The 21,528-nt window shown below is 38.7% G+C and overlaps 1 protein-coding gene across 1 annotated transcript; it reads left to right on the top strand.

Annotated features, from left to right (window-relative positions):
- The first annotated feature begins 5,833 nt into the window (after positions 1 to 5,833).
- Positions 5,834 to 6,604, top strand: LOC149812398 (acylphosphatase family). The gene is made up of 2 exons (XM_089993483.1): positions 5,834 to 6,027; positions 6,114 to 6,604. Exons 1-2 carry the CDS (start codon positions 5,905 to 5,907, stop codon positions 6,381 to 6,383), a joined length of 393 nt encoding a protein of 130 aa, XP_089849609.1. The 5' UTR covers positions 5,834 to 5,904; the 3' UTR covers positions 6,384 to 6,604.
- Positions 6,605 to 21,528: the final 14,924 nt, after the last annotated feature.

The following is a 21,528-nucleotide window of genomic DNA, read 5'->3' as shown; positions in this document are numbered from 1 at the left end:
ATATAACTCATGACGATGAGGTATCAACCCGAAGCTTAACAATAGGGTGTCAACAGGCCAACCAAACCCTATAGGGTCTGGGTATGGTCATAAATAAGAAGACCCGATTAAGGCCTGGGTTCGGACTTGAAGGGCCGATTCATACATGGATCCGGGTATAGTTTGTGAAATTTAATACCAGACCTGGGCCCAACTTGAGTTTCGATTAAGACCCACAATTTTCAATGTAAAAATGACAAAAAATATTGTTTTATCAGGTATGATCCCGGTCTGATTCATGTACTTCTTAACAGGTCTGGGTATGATTTCTCATATAGTGGGTTCGATTAGAGTTGGGTTACCATACCTGAAAATTAGGGCCAAGTCTGGTTTTACTGGGTCCAAACCAAACCCAACCCAACCCGTTGATACCCCTACTAACAAAAAGAGTAGGACAACTGGCAAAGATGAACCCAATTGCTTTAAAATTATCACAACTACCTACTACCTAACTCTTAGTACTGGATATTCAACACTATATACGCACAGAAATTATATTTTATCATACATTATTAACACATGAAAACACTGCCAGAGAGCAGATCACGTTCAAGGGAAGATGGATAGAAAATTGTCCAAGGCGCCTTGATACCTTTCATCGTAAAAATGAAGGGAAGCTTTCTCCGGTTGACAGAGTGGCAGCGGGTTTAGGGAGAAGGTGCTGACCCCTTCGTCCCAAGTTCATGAGACAGGATCAGATGCCATCACATGGCACACTTTGAGTATACCTCTGAACCTGACTACCCTCCATCTCCTTTTGATCCCCACAACTGACACACTGTCATTACAGAACGGTCCAAGGTCCCTTGAACCTGATATGATTGCCTCTTCTGACTATCATTTTCTTTTTTCGAAAGAGAAAGCTGGGGTTAGGCAGACCCTATCAGTTATACAACCATACCATTTGGGGTTCGAACGTGCACTAGTAACTGCTCCGGCCAGACAAGCGGAGAGCCGGTTGGTCTCTTCTGAATATCATTGGTAAATTAGAAAATGAGATGTTCTTTGGAATGAGTCAGGTACACGCACACAGGCGCAGATCAAACATGGTGAATAAACATATACATGATAAAGCTCAGTGTCAAATAATAATGCTAATTGCCAACATTCAATTTGGCAACTTGAAAAATTTTATATAACTTTTGGCAATAATTAATACACACACACATATATATATATATGAAAATAGAAACCTACAAAATACAAAATCACTAATTTTTTTGAAATTTTGATCCTATAGATGTGTTCAGTTATAAATCGATACTTGGATCATGCGTTTTGGATGAAAAAATGGTAATTGGAGACACAAAAATTTATGAGAATTGTAGGCTGTTGCTTTTTGAAACCTTATAAAAACCTATCGATGCATCTGAATCAAATGTTTGAAGAAGTGATTCCTATAAAAACAAGCATATAGATCACATCTGTATGGTCAGAATTTTGAAAAAATATTAGAAATTCATGAAAATCCAGTAGCATGTTTCATTTAGTAGTCTTCCATTTTTCACACACACACATAGGGGTGGCAATCGGGTCGGGTTGGCGTGTCAGCATACCTCAACCCGAACCCGACCCATTTATTAAACGGGTCAGCTGTGGCAAACACGAACCCGACCCGTTTAATAAACGGGTAACCCGACACGACCCGCCAACCCATTTAATAAATGGGTTGGGTCGGGTAAACGGGTTTTCAGGTTCGCGGGTCAGATTGGCGGGTCGGGTTGGCGGTTGACGGATCGGGTTGGCAGGTAGGCAGGTTGGCGGGTCGGGTTGACGGGTTGACGGGTTGGCGGGTTGACCCACCCGCCTAACCCGTTTATTAAACGGGTTAGCCGGGTTGGCGGGTTGGCATACCCCCAACCCGAACCCGACCTGTTTAATAAACGGGTTACGCGGGTCGACCCGTTTATTAAACGGGTTGGCTTAAGCCCAACCCGAACCCGCCTAAGAGGCGGGTTGGCGGGTCGTGTCAGAAATTGCGACCCCTACGCGCACACACACACACACACATATATATATATATATATATATATATATATATATATATATATATATATATATATATATATATAGAGAGAGAGAGAGAGAGAGAGAGAGAGAGAGAGAGAGAGAGAGAGAGAGAGAGGAATGAAAACTTATCTGCTAAAAAATAAGCCAAACCTACCCAATGAAAAACTTTTGGTATTTTTTCAAAATTCTCAACATGATTAATTTATTAGAAATCAACACTTGGATAAAAAAATGGTATTTGAAGTCTGGAAAATTTATAAAAATTGTACACCATTAATTTTTGAAACTTATAAAAACCTATCCATGCATCCAAATCAAATGATCCAAAAGCTGATTCATATAAAAACAAGCATATAGATCACATTAGTATTGTCAAAATTAAAAAAAAAAAAATCAAAAATCCAATAAAACTTGTGGTGGGTGGGTTTATATATATATATATATATACCCGAGTCGATTAGACTGAACAAACCAAAATTTGACAAGCTTTAGGTTTAGGTTGAGTCTAAAATCCAGAGCCGTTTCAAAATGGGTTGGCTCTAGGTATGAAAAATATATACCTGAAACGAATTAAACTTGATCCCGATTCTATAACATGATCCTTACGGTTCTATGTAATTTATAGCTCGAATCCAAACCTGATATGTACCCAAAACCTTTTCATACCCAACCCTTTTTCAAACCTATATAAAAACTGCACATGAACCCGAACCCTTATTTGACTTGACACCCAAACCCGAACCTAATGTACACCGATTAGGAGAAATTTAAATATAATTATGATCAATCCAATAGGTCACATTTATGATAAGTTTTCTGACTATAAAAATAAAAAAATCATAATAGAACTTAATTACTTGTATTAAAACTAGGGGTGGGCATCAGGCCAGCCCCCCGTTTAGAGCTCAGCCCAGTTCTTAACAGGCCCAGGTTTGAAGAGCAGCCCATGATTTGGCCCATTGGCCCAATGGGCCAATGTGAAACAAGCCGGGTCTGGCCCAAACCCAACTAATTAGCGTAACCAATTAGTTAAATAATAAATAATTAATAAGTTCTTATGTACTTAACTAATTATCTTTCTAGTTTTCATAAAATTAATGCAACTAATTAGGTAAATAATAATAGTTACCAAGTTACTATGTAATTAATTATTTTTAAAAATTTTATATTATTAAAAATTAATAAATAGCTAATGGGATCGAGCTTAAAACCTTGACCCAAACCTGGCCCATGGCGGGCCAGGTCGGCTTGTCCCATCACCCGACCAGTTGCCGACCCTTAATTAAAACAAATCCACCCATTTATACTAAACCTAATAGCTAAATCAATTAACTCGTGCAAGCCTACAACCTTAATAATATCTAGACCCAACTTGAATAGGAATCAAATCTAGACTCAACCCATTTAGAACCGGCCCATTTTTTTCTTCAACCTGTTAATCCACATGGGTTTCATCCATATCCCCACCTGAACCAAGATTCAACCAAAAATAGGTTGTCTGGGTCTAATTGTTAGATCCAATTAAAGAACGGGTATTCTGAAGAGCCAAACCATTTTGACCTGACCCAATTTACATCCAAACTTGTTAACCCATATGGGTCTCCAATTTTGCCCATACCCAAATCCAAACCCAGACTTGAATCAAACTGGTTTCGGTCTGAGTTTAATTTTTAAACCCAACTTAAACATGAACCAATTCTGATCTGGTTATACCCCTAATCAAATCTAAAGTCCCAAATGCTTGTAATGTGCGTGATTTGTGTATGGAAAGCGACACCAAAGACCAGCACATCATCCACAAACTGCAGCATGAAAAGGTTTTCTAGGTCCAGGATATTAAGATCTTGAATGAAGCCCCCTGAGACTGCGTTCCAAAATAGCACATTCAATGATTCTCCAGTTAAACATGAGGGCAGACAGGGGACATGTCTGGCATAGGCCTAGGGATGACAGTGGACCGGGGAAAATGAGGCCTGCCTCGCCTTGCCCCGTTTGGACAGGGAATGGAAGACATGAACCAGAGATGAAGGTTAAAATCAAAACCCGTGTGGGGATGGAGGCAAAGATGAATTTGATGCATGCATTGGCGGTGGCCAGGAAGGGGTGACCTAAAATGATGGGGGTCTGCCGTTTATCATCCACTCCCTCCATATGTAAGATGATGAAGTCAACATGAAAGTAGAAGTCTTCCACCTTTACTAGAACATCTTCAAGAATCTCTCACGAGACCTTGACAGAACGATTTGCCAGCTGCAGGGTCATCGGTGTCAGATTTATCTCTTTTAATCCGAATTTGTCAAAAAGAAACCCGGCAAGATATTCACACTTGCCACAAGGTCGAGCAAGGCACGCTCAACAGTGATGTCTCCTATGACACACGAAATAATAGGAGCCCTGAGTCCTTGAGCTTCAGAGGAGTTTGGTGATGTAACACCACACTCATCTGCTCCGTCAGATAAATCTTTTTTGGCACATGGAACCTCAACTTCCTCTTCTGCTTACAAAGCTCCTTCAGGAACTTTGCGTATGTAGGGACCTGCTAGATGTCATCTATCAATGAGAGGTTTATCTAAATGTGCTTGAATATCTCAAGCATATCTTGCATGTTCACTCTCTGCTTGTTGAACGACTTCGATCTCTCTAATGCCCGAGGAAAAGAAGCTTTGGGTATTTAAGACTTGGAAGGCTTAGATGGGGAAACCCTCTCGCTTTCCTGAAGTATGACGGTAGGGACTGATTGCTTTTTACTAGATCTCTTGCTTTCTTCTGTAACCTCCTTCGACTGGTACTGCTTCCCACTCTTAAGGGTTATAATCGTTTGAGCCTACTCTTGATGGACATTTATCATGTGCAAACCATGCATCGACTTCTTACCCCTAGGGTTAACCAACGACTAGCTAGGTAATGCCTACTCGCTTAGCCTGCTAAGCGCCTCATCGAGCTGACCCATTTGTGTCTCAAGTTTTGTAATGGAGTATGTGTGAGAACTCAAGTTCGTCTTGAGGTCCGAGAAGGCCTGCAACATCTTGTTCTCAAAGGACTGACTAGAAGCAACCTCTTGGGACGAAGACGGACTATAGGAGGACTGGGTTGGGGGGTAGTTCGATCGCTGAAAACTAAGCACATAACTGCCTTACCTGGGTTGGTTCTGAGAAAAGATGGGGGTTAGACTTGAGAATTTCTCTACAAGAAATTAGGATGATTACACCAATCCGGGTTATAAGTATTGAAATATGAGTTCGATACGGGATTGATTAAACCTTGCGCCATCTGAGCTTGTTCCTAAACAAACTCAGGATAATGTGGTGCCACGAGACAGTCAAAGATATGGTGTGTTGGGCTGGCACACAACGCACATACCTCCAAACAGGGGTGAGGCGGGGCCTGAGCGGGGCCCTGTTATTTCTTGATCCATTGTCATCCCTTAGAAGGATTGGGGGCAGGGCTGGGCAAGGCGAAGATCAAGACAGGAGCGGGGCAAAGGGAAAGCATAAGTCCATCCCCACCTCAATCCCCGCACTGGTTTTGATTTTAACCTTCTTTCATTATGGCTTCCATCCCCGTAACATGTCCTTCATCCTCTCTTCGTACGGGCGAGGCGGGGGTAGAGCCCAGTTTCCCCCCTTCCACTGTCATACCTAGTTTTCGCAAATAATTTTGGTTTTGCTCCAATTCCCCCAAAATTCTTTTGAACGAGAGTTTTGGCATCCGGCTATTGATCCACCATGATGGACGGTGATTTCACTATGACCTGACAAGCGGCAGAAATCTCTCTCTCTCTCAACACCGCACCCTCTTTGTTGTTTGACCAAAACAATCGTGTGCTTTGGGTGCAATGCAACCAAGGGAAAGGGAATGAGAAGGCTCTACACTCTAACCACAATCGGGAAAACCCTCAGACAAATCAATACGAATCCACCACCATCCATGAATTCACTCACCATCGCTTCCTCAAACTCCACCATGCCCCTCAAGACTGTCTGATACCCTCTCTCTCTCTCTCTCTCTCTCTCTCTCTCTCTCTCTTGATTGTTGAATGGTTTTTCTTGTTGGTGGTGTTGTAGGTGAAGGTGTCCATTAAGGGGAGGGTGCAGGGAGTGTTCTTCAGGGATTGGACGGTGGGGAACGCCAAAGAACTGGGTCTGAAAGGATGGGTCAGGAACAGGAGGGATGGTTCCGTGGAGGCACTCTTCTCCGGGGAACCAAACTCCGTGGAAGAGATGGAAAAGAGGTGTCGACGTGGGCCGCCTTCTGCGATGGTCACAGCCCTCAACGTCTACCCTGCTGATAACGAAGACCCTGGTCAGGCCTTTGAGACGAAGCCCACTATATGATGATAAAATTCTCTCTCTCTACAGTTTTTTTTCATCTTGGTTGATTTTCATACCTGAATCTAAACTCTAAGTTTACTCAGAACTTGTATGCGAACCTTATGATAGAGCACCAACAGTTTGCAAAATAAAGCACAACATTCTATCATAATTTTGAATGGTATTATGCTCTTGCTATGTTGCCTCGTATTGGTTCATCAGAAAACTGCAGCTTCTTTTATTCAGTTCTTTGGTTGTACGTACTTGGTTCACATTTTACCTTTTATTTTATTTTACGTCAAGGGATTGTACCCACAATAGCACTATATGTGGATGTTACTTTGTTGCTATCTATCCATCGGGAACTATATGTGGATGTTACCTATTTACAGATTGGGGTGTATCAAAAGTGGGTGTTGGAGAAAGGAGCAGTTACCATCTTGCCAAGTTATATTGTGAGAAATCTAGTGCTTGCACATCAATAAGACAGCAGAAAAAGAATTGATTCATCAATGGAATATCTTCATCATCACCTACACTTGACCTACACAGTTTTGCCGTTGTAGAAAGTTCACTCTTCACTAGATTCATCCATCTCTATTGTTTCTAGCCCCTCCATATTATGCACCTAATTCATCTTTCCGGGATTCCCATCCAATTCCCAAGCCCCACTAAACACCCTGCTGAGCGCCCTTAAAAGCTTTGGCAAAGTGGGCACCTGCAAGACTTTCTGGATCCCTCCCCTGAATAATGACAAGAAAAGCTCGGCTGTTATCAGCATCCTCTCTAATAAATACTACCCCTTCATTAGAATTTTGATTGCCTGGAATATCTGCATCATTTTGTGAGCTGTTTTTTGTAACTCAACCTTTATAAATGTTCTTACTACCATACTTTCTTCCACTGAATTGGTTGAACCTTGATAGAATCCAAGCTCATCAATATCTGTCACTTTAGCCTATGGGAATAATAATTTCTGAAGTTTCCCATTGCCCTTTTGTTTCTTTCTGCTCTCAGTTCTTTTAACTATTAATGGTTTCTGAAAGGTCACCATCTTCTTCATATGCATACCAGCTTTCTGGTAATTATAACCGCATAGATATTCTTCTGTTCTCTGCACTGTTTTCTTGTCCTGTTTCTGCGTTTATTGTTTGGTACACAATTTCTGGTGCACTTTGTTGCCAGTGCTGGCACTCTGCTGCTGCTTGGACGCTCTCTTTGTGATATGCCTGTGTGGATGCTCTTCATTGTCACCCAATGCATTGAGGTCATCCACCTTGTGGATGACTTCCCCAGTCTGGGGAGAGTCATGCTTTTGTGTCAGTGCAGTTTCAGTTTCTTAAGACTAGAACTTTTTCCAATGTATTCTATTGCAGCGAATCTGATATTTCTCTCTTCCCACTTTGTTGGCACCAGAGCTAACCATTTGAGTATTCTTATGAGCATCACCATCCTATCCTTTTGTTATTGACAGAATTGTTGCCATCTTGTTGGTTATTGAGGATCTGTGAAGATGAAAGGTAATGTTAGTTTCTGAAAATATTCATGCAATTCTTATGGTGGAAAAGAAAAGCTATGTAAGTAGAGGTAGAAGTATTTATGAAAAAAATAGCGAGAAGCAAGTGGAACATCAAAAAAAAAAAAAAATTCCTGATGACATGCTCAACATAACTTGAATACAAGACGTGAAAGCACCAACATATATGATCTGTATGGTCCAAGTACAGGTCTACATTGTTCTGAAATGCCATCCCAAGTTGAAAATCTAGTAGGATCATGAAAAGGCTGCTTTTAAGTATTATATGCCCCTCTTCACTGGGCACATTTGGCAAACAATTTTCATCAATTTCCTATTTGGTATCAATAAAACAAGCCTTCAATTCTTTATTCTTGTACCTCTAGGGTGATAGAATGAAGGTGTGGATTTTCTTCATTTGTTCAAGAAAAGCCGGAACCATTATCATTAACCAACCTCATCTGATGTTCTTTTCATACTGTACGGATGAGAAGGCCTTGATTAATCACAAATGAGATATATGGCCTTCCAAAAGGTATTGGAATTTCCTGAACACAATCTTACCATCTTCCCTGGTTATAAATTGGACCACCAAACTATCAACATCATCTCCCCTGGATATAAAGTAGACCACCAAACTTTCAACATTTCCATCCTACTTTGGGCTGCTGGGTTAGAAGAGGCTTAAAATTTGGGACTGATTCTCTCCAACATACAGATATCATATTTGATCACATAAAACTAGTTACATCCTATTTAGGGCTGTTGGGTTTGAAAAGGCTTAAAATTTGAGTCTGATTCTCTCCAACATACAGACCTTATATTTGATCACCTAAAACCTTATTACTTTCTCTTCTATCAATTTCTACTCATGAAAAAAGTGGATTTATCTCTGTAAGGTCCTTCACCAAGATATAACTAAAAGTCTGCTAATGTTTTTGCAATACTATAGGAATTCTCATAAGTCTACATTGCCACTGTGTTGAACTAGGCCATATATAACATCATTATGTTACCATGTTGATTACCATAAAAACATAGCTGGTACCTTAGAAGATAATTTAACTTTCAAGACAAACCATGCTAACATCCTTGCCATCCTAAGAACAGAGAACAAGCAATTTATCACTTCATAAATCCATGGTACTGTTAAGTTACCATAAATATACATTCTACCATTAGGATACCATATAGATTAGCAAGATGGAAGCAGAATGCTGGTTCAATTTTAGTCATGAGTAGTAGCAAGCTGTGGGAACTGAACAGATATCAAACTACATGACCCAAGTATGATGAGAAGAGACTCATTACTGCAAACTTAACTAATCAAAGACACATGCCAAAGAGGTGAGGACAAGGCTGAAATAAAATATGCACAATGAAATGGTGCTACCTCTATTTCTCTTAGATCTCTTCCTTTGATGTCCAGCCAGCACTAGTATCTTCTCACAACTACCATTGTTCAACTTCTTATCTGTCACATGGGTGCGGGTGTGGGGGTGCGGCACTTTCAAAAAACTTGGGTGGGGGGTGCGACAAAATATATATATCAAGTCCAAAAGTTGGACATAAATGACCCTGGGTGCGGTCAACGCACCCAGGGTCAGGTTGACTGCACCGGGTGCCGCACCCACACGCTCACCCGGTGCGGCACCCAGTTGGGCGAGTCCCTGTGACATAGCTTCTTATGCATATAGAAGATGAATTAAATATCATATCGCATAATAGACCAGGTTAAGATATCTCCATCTCTAGGTTATAAATATTTCCAGGAGAATAGATGATTGAATTACAAAATTTACATGCTTGAGGGGAGCTAATGTTAGTGCTGTACCCGTGCCAATGACATGATACCCTGTTTTGAGTTTTTGAATGCAATCATCTGCTGAAAATATATGGCCCTCTTTATAAATTCTCTACAAGATGTCAATGCATGGTAGAAAGGTTATTTAAAAGTTGTGTTGTTTGCAACTCTTCAATCACATAACTTCCAGATCATTCTTGAGCATTTCATTTCTTGAAATGCTTGATCAGAAGCACAGGATACCAATAAATTGCCATCCAATGAAATTCTTTAACTATTGGTTTCATCATAGAAATTACGGTAGATGGTGATGGTTACATCAGGTGTGCAAAAGAAAAAGGCCATCAACTGAAGTGCTAATTTAAATTACTGAAGCCAGAAGGAAAACCAACCTGATAATGAATAACGGAGTTGCAGTTCTTTCATCATTTTCTAGAACCCATTTATAGCAGGTCAATCATGACATGAAAATGTTGTTATGAAGATGACCATCCTTCCATAATGTATCATAATCAATAGCACCAAGACTCTGGACTCAACGAGGGACTCTGGCATTTCAATGTTTGCAGTCCAAGGCAAGTCCTATACAAGTGAGAGGAGCTCTCTTAGGTCACCTTTGGAAGTAAGAAAAAATCTCATATGAAAACAAAAATTTACATGTGAGAAGTTCTCATGTGAAAAATTCTCTTTTGATTGTGTGACGTGAAAATTGAGTTGGAAGAGAGAGCCCGAGAGAGAGAGAGAGAAGCAGCTTGTCATATGAAAAGTTTATCTTCAGAGATGGAGAAATTTTTCACATGAAATACTTGGATTTTTTAGAAATTTTTTCATCTGAGAAATTTTCTTTTGTTTGGAACAACTGCAAACATTGTGCCTTTTTTCTTTTCCACTCACATTTTTCCTATCATTTTTCCACTTTCCAAACGTGCCCTTTATACTGCATTCACATCCTACTCAAGTCTAAGGACTATGCTATTCCTAAACCGAGAGATCATTTTCAACTTGCCATAATCTCCAGAAGAATAACCCATGCTCCTGGTTTTTAAATTTTAATACAAATGACTCATTTCATGCAGTAGGGTGTTCTTAAGTCTACACTTGTCTAAGGTGAAGCAGAAGGCTCATTAGGGGTCAGTGGAAATGGAGTTTTATGCTGCCGGAACAGCGATCGTTAGCACAGCAGGTTAAGACAACGTGGCCAGGTCTCTGATTCTCGGTGTGGTTTTTCCATGTAATAAACTGAAAACATATAAAACTAAAACAGAACCATTTTCAGAGGCAAATTTCACAGCAATATCAGACTCAACTAATCAAAACTGTAAAGCATTGCTGAATCAGACTAAATGGTCATCAGTTTCTCGGGTATCTGGACGAATTACCCATTGTTATCCTTTTTTTTTTATAATCTAAGGGCAAATACCTCCCCCCTCACCACATTGGCTAGCCTCCGGTTGGTAAAACCCTTGAGGTCTCCCCTGCCCACTGGGGAGTACACCCAGCTTCGACCTTAAGCGACACCACTCATGGGCTTCGAACTTGTGATGTCTCGTCAACTTGGTGACATTCACAAGTCTGCCCCTACCAGATGATCTGAGCCCTTGTGGGCTACCCATTGTTATCTCTATCCAATTCGCCAGTCAATTTGATATTTGGATCCTTTACCGAATATCTTTTCTGTCCTAGGCCGATTGGCTGCTCTCTCTCTCTCTTAGGTGGACTGGTTTGCTAGTCTGGGTAGTGAGGGTCTAAGCTGGTTCGGTTGGGTTGGGACCAATTTCTTCATTCCCATCTCTGACTTGGTTTTGTAATTTGGACTCAACCTGAAGTCCGATTTGGGTTTGGACTGACTCCTTCGACATTCCAAGCTATAGCATAATGGGTCTGGTCTAAGCCCATTTTGTCTGGAAATGGTACACTTATAACTTAGCATGGTCTGCAATTGGATCCAAAAATTAACCTCTAAAAGCTAACTTGGACCCCTCACTTGGTTCAGGATTATCCTACCAACTTACACCCCAATTGGGTTATCAACAAGATCCAATTTTAAATTCAGCTACAAGTTATCAATCAAGTGCTAAAGTAGCCAATTACGACCTACGTCACAGATATTGCCAACATTTAGAAAATATCACGAAAATGCAATTTTTTTCAGTGGCCAATGATATACCCAAAAATAACTTCAATTTGAAAAATGCATCTATCTTGAAAACAAGTCATTTTTAATCCATCATTGACACAATAAAAAAAATGTTGGACATATTTTTATATGCTTTACATTATATATATATATATATATATATATATATATATATATGTGTGTGTGTGTGTGTGTGTGTGTGTCATTTTCCCAAGATTTTCTTAAGAAAAACTAGAGATTTTTGAAAATACGATGAGATTTCTCACTATGGTTTCAACAGTAAATTGCCTAGCATTAGTGTAGCGACCTCATACCAGGCTTGGGTATTTATTCTGCCTACCTGATAGTAGGGCTGCAAATGGATCGGAAATGGGTCAGATCTTGATAGATTTGAATCTAAAAACAAAATGTACAATATAGATCAGAATATGAATCTGGATCCAAATAAGATCTTATATGGTAGATTTGAATCCAGATACAAACCACATGTTGTAATACCTGGACCCAGTCAAAAACAATAAAAACTAAGCTACTCAGAAAAATGAAATCGGATCATAATTTGATGTGGATTCAAATGAGATCTTATGTAAAATACTGATCCGAGAGTCCATTCTGAATAACAAAATCTGACTTAGCGAATACAAACCCGATCCATATCCACATTCAAATCTTATTAGAGGGATCTGAATCCAGAATTAATGTGTCAGATTTGGATCAGATATTTGACCGTATCCGATCAGTTTGCAGTCCCAACTGGCTTGCCTGCTGCATTTATGCAGTGTTTGATTTTGTGAACTGATGTTGCCAACACACACCACAAAAGTGAATTGGTTGTATAAAAATATACAAATAAATTGAAAACCAAAAATGGGTTAGATACAGATAGATGTAATAATGCATACAAATAGTTAAACAACCAAAAATAGGTTAGATACAGTTAGATGTAATAATGCATACAAATAGTTAAAAAACAAAAAATGGGTTAGCGATAGATAGATGTAATAATGCATGGACTCAAAATGATGAACTTAAATGGATATGGATCTGGGGTCAACCCAAGTGGGACCCTTTACATATCCTACTTTTGGACCTCATCACTTTCAAGTGCATTTATTCCCTGACAATTTTCCAGGCTAAGAGGGTTCATTGTTTCCACATGATGTGCACTTTCCCACTATCCATGCCTTTAGTTGAAATTTCAAACAGGATTCCAATTCAACAATGAAATTTGTTGACTTCTAATTTTTGAAAATCTCTTAAATCTTCAAAGTGAGGCGATTGAAGTTCTAAAGAAAGCACTCCAAACCCCAATGCACCTAGATCTCAATCTTCAAAAGCCAAGATCTATGCCACTTTGCTCCAATTAGTGCATGTTGGGACACCAATAGCTAAGGGTGGTAAACGACGTAAATGAAATTAAACATGGGTCATTGTGAACACCCTAAAATTTTCAAAAAATCTAAAAAAATTCTCTTTTTGCCCCTGACCTCCAGCTTCTGAATAAATTGGGTTAATCACTGATAACATTTCATTTATTTCTCGGATTCACTGAAATCTAGGCTCAATTTTTGTATCTGACCCAATCCTGGATACAGATCTAATTTTGAGACTGAATCTCTTATTTTTCAAAAAATCAATTTCCTAATATTTTCTCAGAGGTTTTTCTTAGTCAAGATCAGAATTCTAAAGTTTTACTAAAAAATCTCGGACCCAGAGCCATTTTTGAAATCCTAGTCCTGAAATTAACCCGATGTTTTCTCAAAAACCTCATTTTAGAAAATCTTGAAATATTTCAAAAACAAATATTTTACCTTTTAAAGACCTCGTATGGACCATGTCTTGTAAAAACCTTTGTGTCCTCCCCGTATTTTAGATTGTCCTTCAAAAACTTAAAAGAAAAGCTTTCAGAAAAAGGGCTCCACCCTGGTTTTGAAAACTATCCTTAAAGAAAGACCACCTTTCTGAAAATTTCCGCAAATTGATGGATTCCCTTTGAAAAAGCCTCTAACGACCGACTGTTATAAAAAAACCCATTGCGGGTCTTCTTTCCTCATCGCCTTCACCCCCGCACCCCACTGCTTCTTCACGATCATCCTCTCTTTCCCCATCCTTCCCTTCTTCTCATTTATTCCATTTTTGCTGAATCGAGAGAGATTTCAGCCCCTGCAACAACGAATCTGGAGAGTTCCTGCAATTAAGAACTGAAGATCGACCGCCTCTTCACCTCTCCACTTTTCTCTTTCTTCACAAACCGCCTTTTCACCCCAGCATAGCTAGCTCTTCCTCCTCTCTGCTTCCCCATGTGCACTTCTTCGCGCTTTCCTCTGGATCCATCCAATCGTCTTCACCCCTCCACTTCACGATTCTTCTTTTCTTCATCTTCCGCCTCTTGTTTCTTCTCCTAGTTTTTCTTCATTGAGTGAAGTAAGTCGACCCTACTACAGAAGCACCACCGAGGTAAGTCTTCCTTCCTCCCTTTTCTAATTTTCCGTGAAATTTTCTTTTCTTTACAAGGTGTATTCGTTTTAAATTTCATTCCTCTTCAAAAAAAAATTTGTGTCATAAGGCATAGATGGTAGGGTTGACCTGCATATAGCAGCGTCGACCCACCTGTTGCTATAATAACGGAATCTTTGATTCCAACATTTGTTTTATTTCCTTTAAAATTTTCTTAGTTCAAGCAATCTGAATGATTAATCGATTTGGCATACCTCTATTCCATTCCCCTTTCTTCTTTCATTTTTTATTTCTCATGTTATTTCTTTTCTTATCTTTTTGGTCTGCATCTGATTCCTTGTCTTAATAACATTTTATTATATCTTGTTTGGTTTTGCTCACATTGTTTCATTCATGTTCATCGTATCATACTGTATCACCTACTACATTGCTATTTAACTTCATTTGATTCATGGGACGTCCATCGCTCTGTCCCTGCATTCTATTGATTTTCTGAATATTTGTGTGTTCTAAATAATACCACGCCCTTGTTTTCCTGAGATCGAAGGTCAAGTTGATCCGGGGCAGTGCGCATTCCCAGCAAGGTTGGTCTGAAGGAGGCCGATCCCTTCAGACATTCAGGAAACTAACAGGATTACAGATATCATGGGGTTAATGACAGCTTGCCCTCAGGAGGGATACCATGCACATTCTCAACTCTTCCCCTCAAGATGTGTTAGTTTCATTTTCTTTAGAAAGGATTTGAGCATAATTGGGTTTATTATTTTGGCATCGTATCATCTCATCACCATTATAGTATATCATCTCCCAATTCTCGACAATGTCCCTCTTACTTTATAGCTATTTAGTCTTTCATTTTCGTATGGCATCATATTTTTCTGTTAAAACTTTTTCTTTAATGCACCTGTGCTTTGTTGCTTCAAGCTATTTATACTATCTCAACGATACCTTTTGGGCATTTGCTTCCACCTATGAAGATGGGGAAGGTGTGGTTGCCTTTTCCCCCTTTTTTTCTGTCCAGCTTGCTTTTGATCCCATAAAAATAGCTTCTAAGGATGATATACTGTTAGTATGGCATCATATAATCAGAGGATGTCGTGATGTGTGGGTTCAATAGAATAAGAAATAATAAGAGTCATGCAGGGAGGTTTGTTAATATGATTTCAGGTGATCTGTTACTATCTTCAGTAATGGTTCATATTTTTCAAAGATTCATGGATAGTGTCTTGGTCTGAATCTCCAAATAAAGGAAATGATATTGTCGGTTTCTCTTCTTAGATTTACTTCCATTTTAATGGTAAGTTTTAACATCTGTTATATGCTTCTTTTTTGGATCAGATCTTTTATTTTAACATTTTAAACTGCCTCATCACAATTATGCCTCACCTGGTTTATCTTGTATGCAAGGTTTCATTGTAGATCTCATTTTTAGTCATCCCCCGATCAAATCCATGTCATGTACATATCCACACCATTCATCTCTCATTTTCATTGCATCCCACACCCTCCATACCATGTTTCCCTCAATGTTCGGCAAGTTCAGCTGCAAATCTCCACAGCAAAATTTCCAACAGCTTCAAGTGCAGGCATAACAGTGACTGCAGATGCTACTTCAATAGCTGATATTTTTTCCTATAGGAAGATGGTGACCGCCAGTTATAGACGCTCTAGGAGGGAAGTATATCATGAGGGGGTGCGACCAAACTTTTGATTGTCAGATTTGCAGATCCGAAGAAGTTAACAACTGGAGATTCGAGGTCTGGACTTTCGTTTGGGGGTCTGGGTCTTGGCCAACAATTTGAATTACCTTTGTTGGATAGGCCAATACCCAATGTTGGTGGCCAAATGGGATTGAAGACACTACTCAACTCTAGACATCCAGAAAATCTAGGAATGCATTCATCTCAGGTATAACCTTTTGGTCAGCAACCATCACCATCCTCTCCTTCCAATCTTCAGAACCATGTCGTACCATTGTCGTTAGTGGCTACTTTGAAATATTCAGGGCTTCCAAGCACGTCAGCTATAATATCATCCTCATTCACAGTTCCTCTTTGTGTTTTACCTGAGACTCACTCCCCACCTTACTTCATCATCCACCATGGCCAAATACACCTTCACTATACCTGTTGCTCTAGATCCATTCCCTGTTTCTGGATTCAAAAGGCCCATTTGAGGTTGCAGGTTCATAGACTTTCAATGATCTTGCAAGGTCAAGAGATCATGGCCTTACAGAGAATTTTTGCTGATAATGAATCTAATAATGCCTAGAAGTAGGTTATGCAGTCACATCTACACGATAAGGAGAAAATGGTTGTTGCATCTTCATTCAGAAAATTATGTCTTGAGAACCGGTCGTCACTGTTCAGGCCTGAATCTTTCTTACATTGATCGGTCGTCTGGTTTCTGGACTCCTGCTGATGACATCCATGGCTTTGATGCGCCATTTGTTGATCAACCTTGTAAGGAAAATAATCCTCTAGTGAGTCAAGTTTCAGGCGCAGGGAGCTTCTTGGCCTGTAGTGCCTCCCAATTCATTGATAAGGGAGCCAAATACAGGATTGCCAACAAGTGACTACCTTACCAGAAACCTGGGGACTTTCATATGCAGTAAACCGAGTAGATGTTCTGCTCCACAATTAAACAACAAGAGGATAATTTTCTATTACCTTTAGCACCATCTCCACTTGTAAGTGTATCTTCATCACTTCATTCTTCCCTTTTCTGCACTATTTTTTTTTCATATATCACCACTTGCTAACACCTCCAGTACCTTCACTGTGTCTTTGCCACAACACTTTCACTGCACTCTCACAGCAACACTTGCGGCCCACCTGCAATTGTGCTTACAACCACTTACCTCCACCAAACACTTTCCCAACAATCACTTGCTACACGTGCTATCCATCTATCACTATCAGCATCTTCACTTTGCTGAATCTCCACCTTTTTACAACAACACCACAACATCATTTGTTGTAATTTACACATCATCATTCACTTAGTTTCATCATTCCATGCAAATATCATTATATTTTGGTGTAAGTTGTATCTTTACTATCGACCTTCAACACCTTCACTGCACTGTTCATGACATTCACACGGCAACCTACCTGCTCCGCTTGCACCTAGCACTGTTGCACCCTCATAACACTCAGCACCTCTGCATCAAGCATTATAAATTCTCATTACATTACATACATACTTGAGTTTTTCTGGCAGCATGTATATACTTCACATATAGCATATTTCCTGCATTCTTTCATTTGTATATGAATAATGCATGCATTTCTCCACTTAGCCATATGCATACCATGACATCTTCCATTTGCCTCTGTATTTTGCAATCTTGTTCTGTGTTAACTTTGTTTTGCAGGAATATGCGGAAATTGTTAAATTCCTGCTTAGATTAGGATTTTTTTTGTTTCAAATTCAATTTAAAACTTGTAATAATTAGATCATAATGAGAATTTTTCATTTTCTATATTAGATTAGAATGTATGAGCATGTAAATATTACCTGTTTCATATTAATTTTCTCTTTTATTTCAAAAATTTACGAATGAAAATATGAATGGCACGTGCACCATTCTAATAAAAGCTAATTAAATCCTAAGCAAATGACCCATATTGATGGCCATAGTCAAAATGTGGACAATGCTTAGGATTCTTATCTTTTATGGAATACCATTGGATCCACACTGGACCCCTTTAAAAAATCATCATATTTTTCTAAATATTTTCTTATTTTATCAGAGTTTAACTTAAAATTAACTTAAAATATATATCAATGGCCATAGTCAGGATATATTGAGAGTTAATTTCATTTTAAACTCTATAAAGGCACCAAAATATGTTTTATTCTCTATCTGAATTTAAATATAGATTATTATATAATATATTTTATGGCCATAGTCAGAAATGTATTATGTCTTCAATCTTATTTCAGTTCATTTAAAGAATGAAATATGCTTTTCAATATTTAGTTTTCAAAATTCTTTAATTCATTTCATCATTTAGGATAGAATCACATCATATTTTCAAATCATTTCAATTTTTTCTTCAAAAATCAAGTGATTTTAAGACAATTCTTCAAATATCTTCTTCATTTCTCAAATCAAATTTTTAATTCTTATTCATAAATTCAAATTCATCTTCCTATTCTCAATTCTATTTTACTTTAAAATTCAAAAATAAAAATCAATATTCTAATTTCAAAGTTCAATTTAACTTTGAAATTCTGAATTCATCTCTAAATTCAAAAATTCAATTTCTAACTCAAATCAAATTTCAGAGTTTAATTCAACTGTGAAATTCCAAATTCATTTTCAGGATCAAGATTCAATTTCAAATTTGATCCAATATTCAAATTCAACTTTGAAATTTCCTAATTCGTCTCTTGATTTTAAAATTTAAGTTTGAAAATCAGGTTTCATTCTTTATCCTTCTTTCCAATTTCAAAAATCGATCTAGGATCTCTCATATCAAATTTCAGGTTTCATCTGGATTTCCAAAATCCAATTCTATCTTGAAATTTCATTTGGATTTCTCAAATCGAATTCCAAGTTGCACCTAGATTTCCAAAATCCAATTCTATTTTCAAAGTCCATTTGGATTTCTCAAATCCAACTCCATTTTCAAAATCCATTCCCAATTCTAGATTTCGGATCCAACTCCATATTGGATTCCAGATTTCAAATCCAATTTCATCTAGGATTCCAGGTTTCAAATCTAATTCTATCTTGGATTCAGATTTTCAAATCCAAAACCCATTTTCCAATTTGATTTCCAATTCCAAATTCAATCCCATTTCCAAATCTCACATTGATTTTCAAAACCGGATTCCAATTCCAACTCTATTTTCGAAATTCACTTTTTCCTAAGTCTAAATTTAACTTCTAAATTCAGTTCCTGTTTTAGGTTCTGAATTTAAACTCAAGATCAAAAGATTCCTTGTCAAAATCGATTTTTGAGAATCAAATTCAAATTCAAATTCAAAGTTCATTTTAAATTTTGAAATCTCATTCTCACTTCAAATTTTACCTCAGTGCCAAATTCTCCTTTTTGTCTTTATTTCTTCAAATCCAAGAGCTATTTTCAAATCTTTGATTATTTCAAGACTTAGAACTTAAAGTCTCTTTCCAGATCAATTTCAAGCTCTAAGTTAGATTAAAAAATCTTCAACTTTCAAAAACCATTTATTTACCATATTCTCAAATTTATTTCAAAATCATTTGAAAAATCTCAAAATTTCTAAATTACTTTCTCAAAAGTATGCATCTCTGCATTTGCATTGCACAAGCATGATTCTTTGTGCTTTCTTAGACTTAGAACAAATTCTTAGACAATATTTAGGCAAAGCAAAAGGCATAAATTCGATTACGCCTGGTAAAGGTGCCAGGAACGGTCGAACATCGTACCTACGAGCGAATCTTGTATCCTGATTTTTCCCACAAATTTTCAAAACGGAGGCAAGTAAATTTTCAAAATCTTTTCAAAATTCAGGTCGAGTGAGACCTCTGCAAAAGAGTTTCTCTCTCTCATTTCCTTTATTTTCTCTCTTTTTTTTCTATCTTTTATTTCCCCTTCAAAAAGAGAAATAGAGGCTAGAAAAGGGAATGAGAAGGATAAGAGAGAACCAAGAGAAAAAATTTTGCGATGATCATAGACATCTGTGCTCGGCTCATATACAGAAAGTTATTGCTCAGACTTGGCTTGTCTGGTTCATGCGAGCCCAGCCGAGCTGTAGCTCGCACGAGCCTGAGCTAGATGAGCCAAGAGACCAGCTGTCTCATTAAGTAAAAAGAGCATCCTTTTTATGAGGTCCATAGTCAAGGGAATCCTAACCATAGTACCATCTCGGTTACTAACACACTCATCTAACCTTTAAGCTGCCATTTGTTTTTTTTTTTTTTTTATGTTTCATGCCAAAATCCTATATAAGCTCATCTAAATGAGCCCTAAGCCAAAACTCCCATTATTCGCGCTCAGCTCGGTTACACTATATGAGCTTCCCTTGGCTCATCTTGCAAGCCAATTTGATAGTCACAAACAAATGTTAGGCAAGCCGAACTGAGCCGAGCCAGGATCAGCTGCTCGGTTTGTTTGCCAGCCCTACCCATACTCTTTTGTGGTTCTCAAGATTTGGGTGGGTTCATAGAAGAGCTTCCCAGTTTCCACGCCGCGTGATCCCTCCAGATTAACAATGACCACTATTTGATTGTTAAACATTCAATTGCGACCATGGTCGTCAACAATGCCCAGTTTAAAGACTTGATGAGACAAACTAACTTCTCTATGATGATAGAGATTGTGGGCTCCCTGTGACAAGGAGGAATCATACGTACAAGCCCATAAACATTATGGGCTTGGGTGTCAGTGACTCCACCCAGGGTTTACCTTGCACGGGACAGGCCCATTCACGGCGAGGGTTTCTCATCATAAAAAAAAAAAGCATGAAATTCTCGGAGTTTTACGCTGCCAGAACAGTGATAGTAAGTAGTACAGCAGGCAGAGCCAGTGCAGCTAAGTCTCTGTTTGTCACTGTTGAAGGCCGTTTCTCGGTGTAAATATAAAGCATCAGTGTCACTGTTTGTCTTCAAGTGCCATCACATGGCAGGATTCCAAAAACCACACCAAGGACACCATGTCAAGAGCACATCACAATTGAAAAGGCCAAGTAATTAACCACTACCCAACTAAACCCAATAAATTGGTTATTACAGCACAAGAAGCCACATGCATGCAATATTGCTTGTAACCTTCCATCTATGTTCAGGACTCATTGTTGATATGCACACATTTATGAGAGGAAACTGACCACACTACTATGACTTGGGCAAGTCATAGTAGTATATATGGTTGAGTTGCCGGCATGGCCAGCGGGTTGGTTGTGAGGGCGTTGAGATGAAGACCCCAGATCAAACCCTGCTAGTTCATGGGTGTGTATGTAACTTTCAAAGGTTGGCCATGTAAGGCAGGGTGGTCATGGGGCTCCACCCGGGGCTTTCTTCCCTTTGGCTCATCATCATCAAAGAAAAAAAAAACTATGACTTGGAGCCTTTACATGTGGACGTACAAGTGATCACATGAATGACGCCGAATGGAACAGCTGTAAGTAACTGAGGGATCTTGGGTTCGAATCCCATAGGGGTTAACTTAGAGCTTGCTTATAGAAAAAGTGTTCAATCTGGATAAATTTAGGGTTTGGATAAGAACCAGTTAACTAGGACAGTGTGTCACTATAATTTTGATAG

The sequence above is a fragment of the Nuphar pumila genome, chromosome 17 (genome assembly GCF_984573655.1).
Source record: "Nuphar pumila chromosome 17, dmNupPumi1.hap1.1, whole genome shotgun sequence".
Classification (NCBI taxonomy): Eukaryota; Viridiplantae; Streptophyta; class Magnoliopsida; order Nymphaeales; family Nymphaeaceae; genus Nuphar; species Nuphar pumila.
The sequence above is the reverse complement of the archived record's forward strand: the minus strand, read 5'-3'. Positions and strand labels throughout refer to the sequence as shown.

What these genes read in the sequence shown, in the direction of transcription:
- LOC149812398 (XM_089993483.1), top strand. Translation starts at nt 5,905, where the DNA reads ATGAGAAGGCTCTACACTCTAACCACAATCGGGAAAACCCTCAGACAA. An exon ending in CCACCATGCCCCTCAAGACT is followed by an intron (nt 6,028 to 6,113) that starts GTCTGATACCCT and finishes GTGGTGTTGTAG; the next exon opens with GTGAAGGTGTCCATTAAGGG.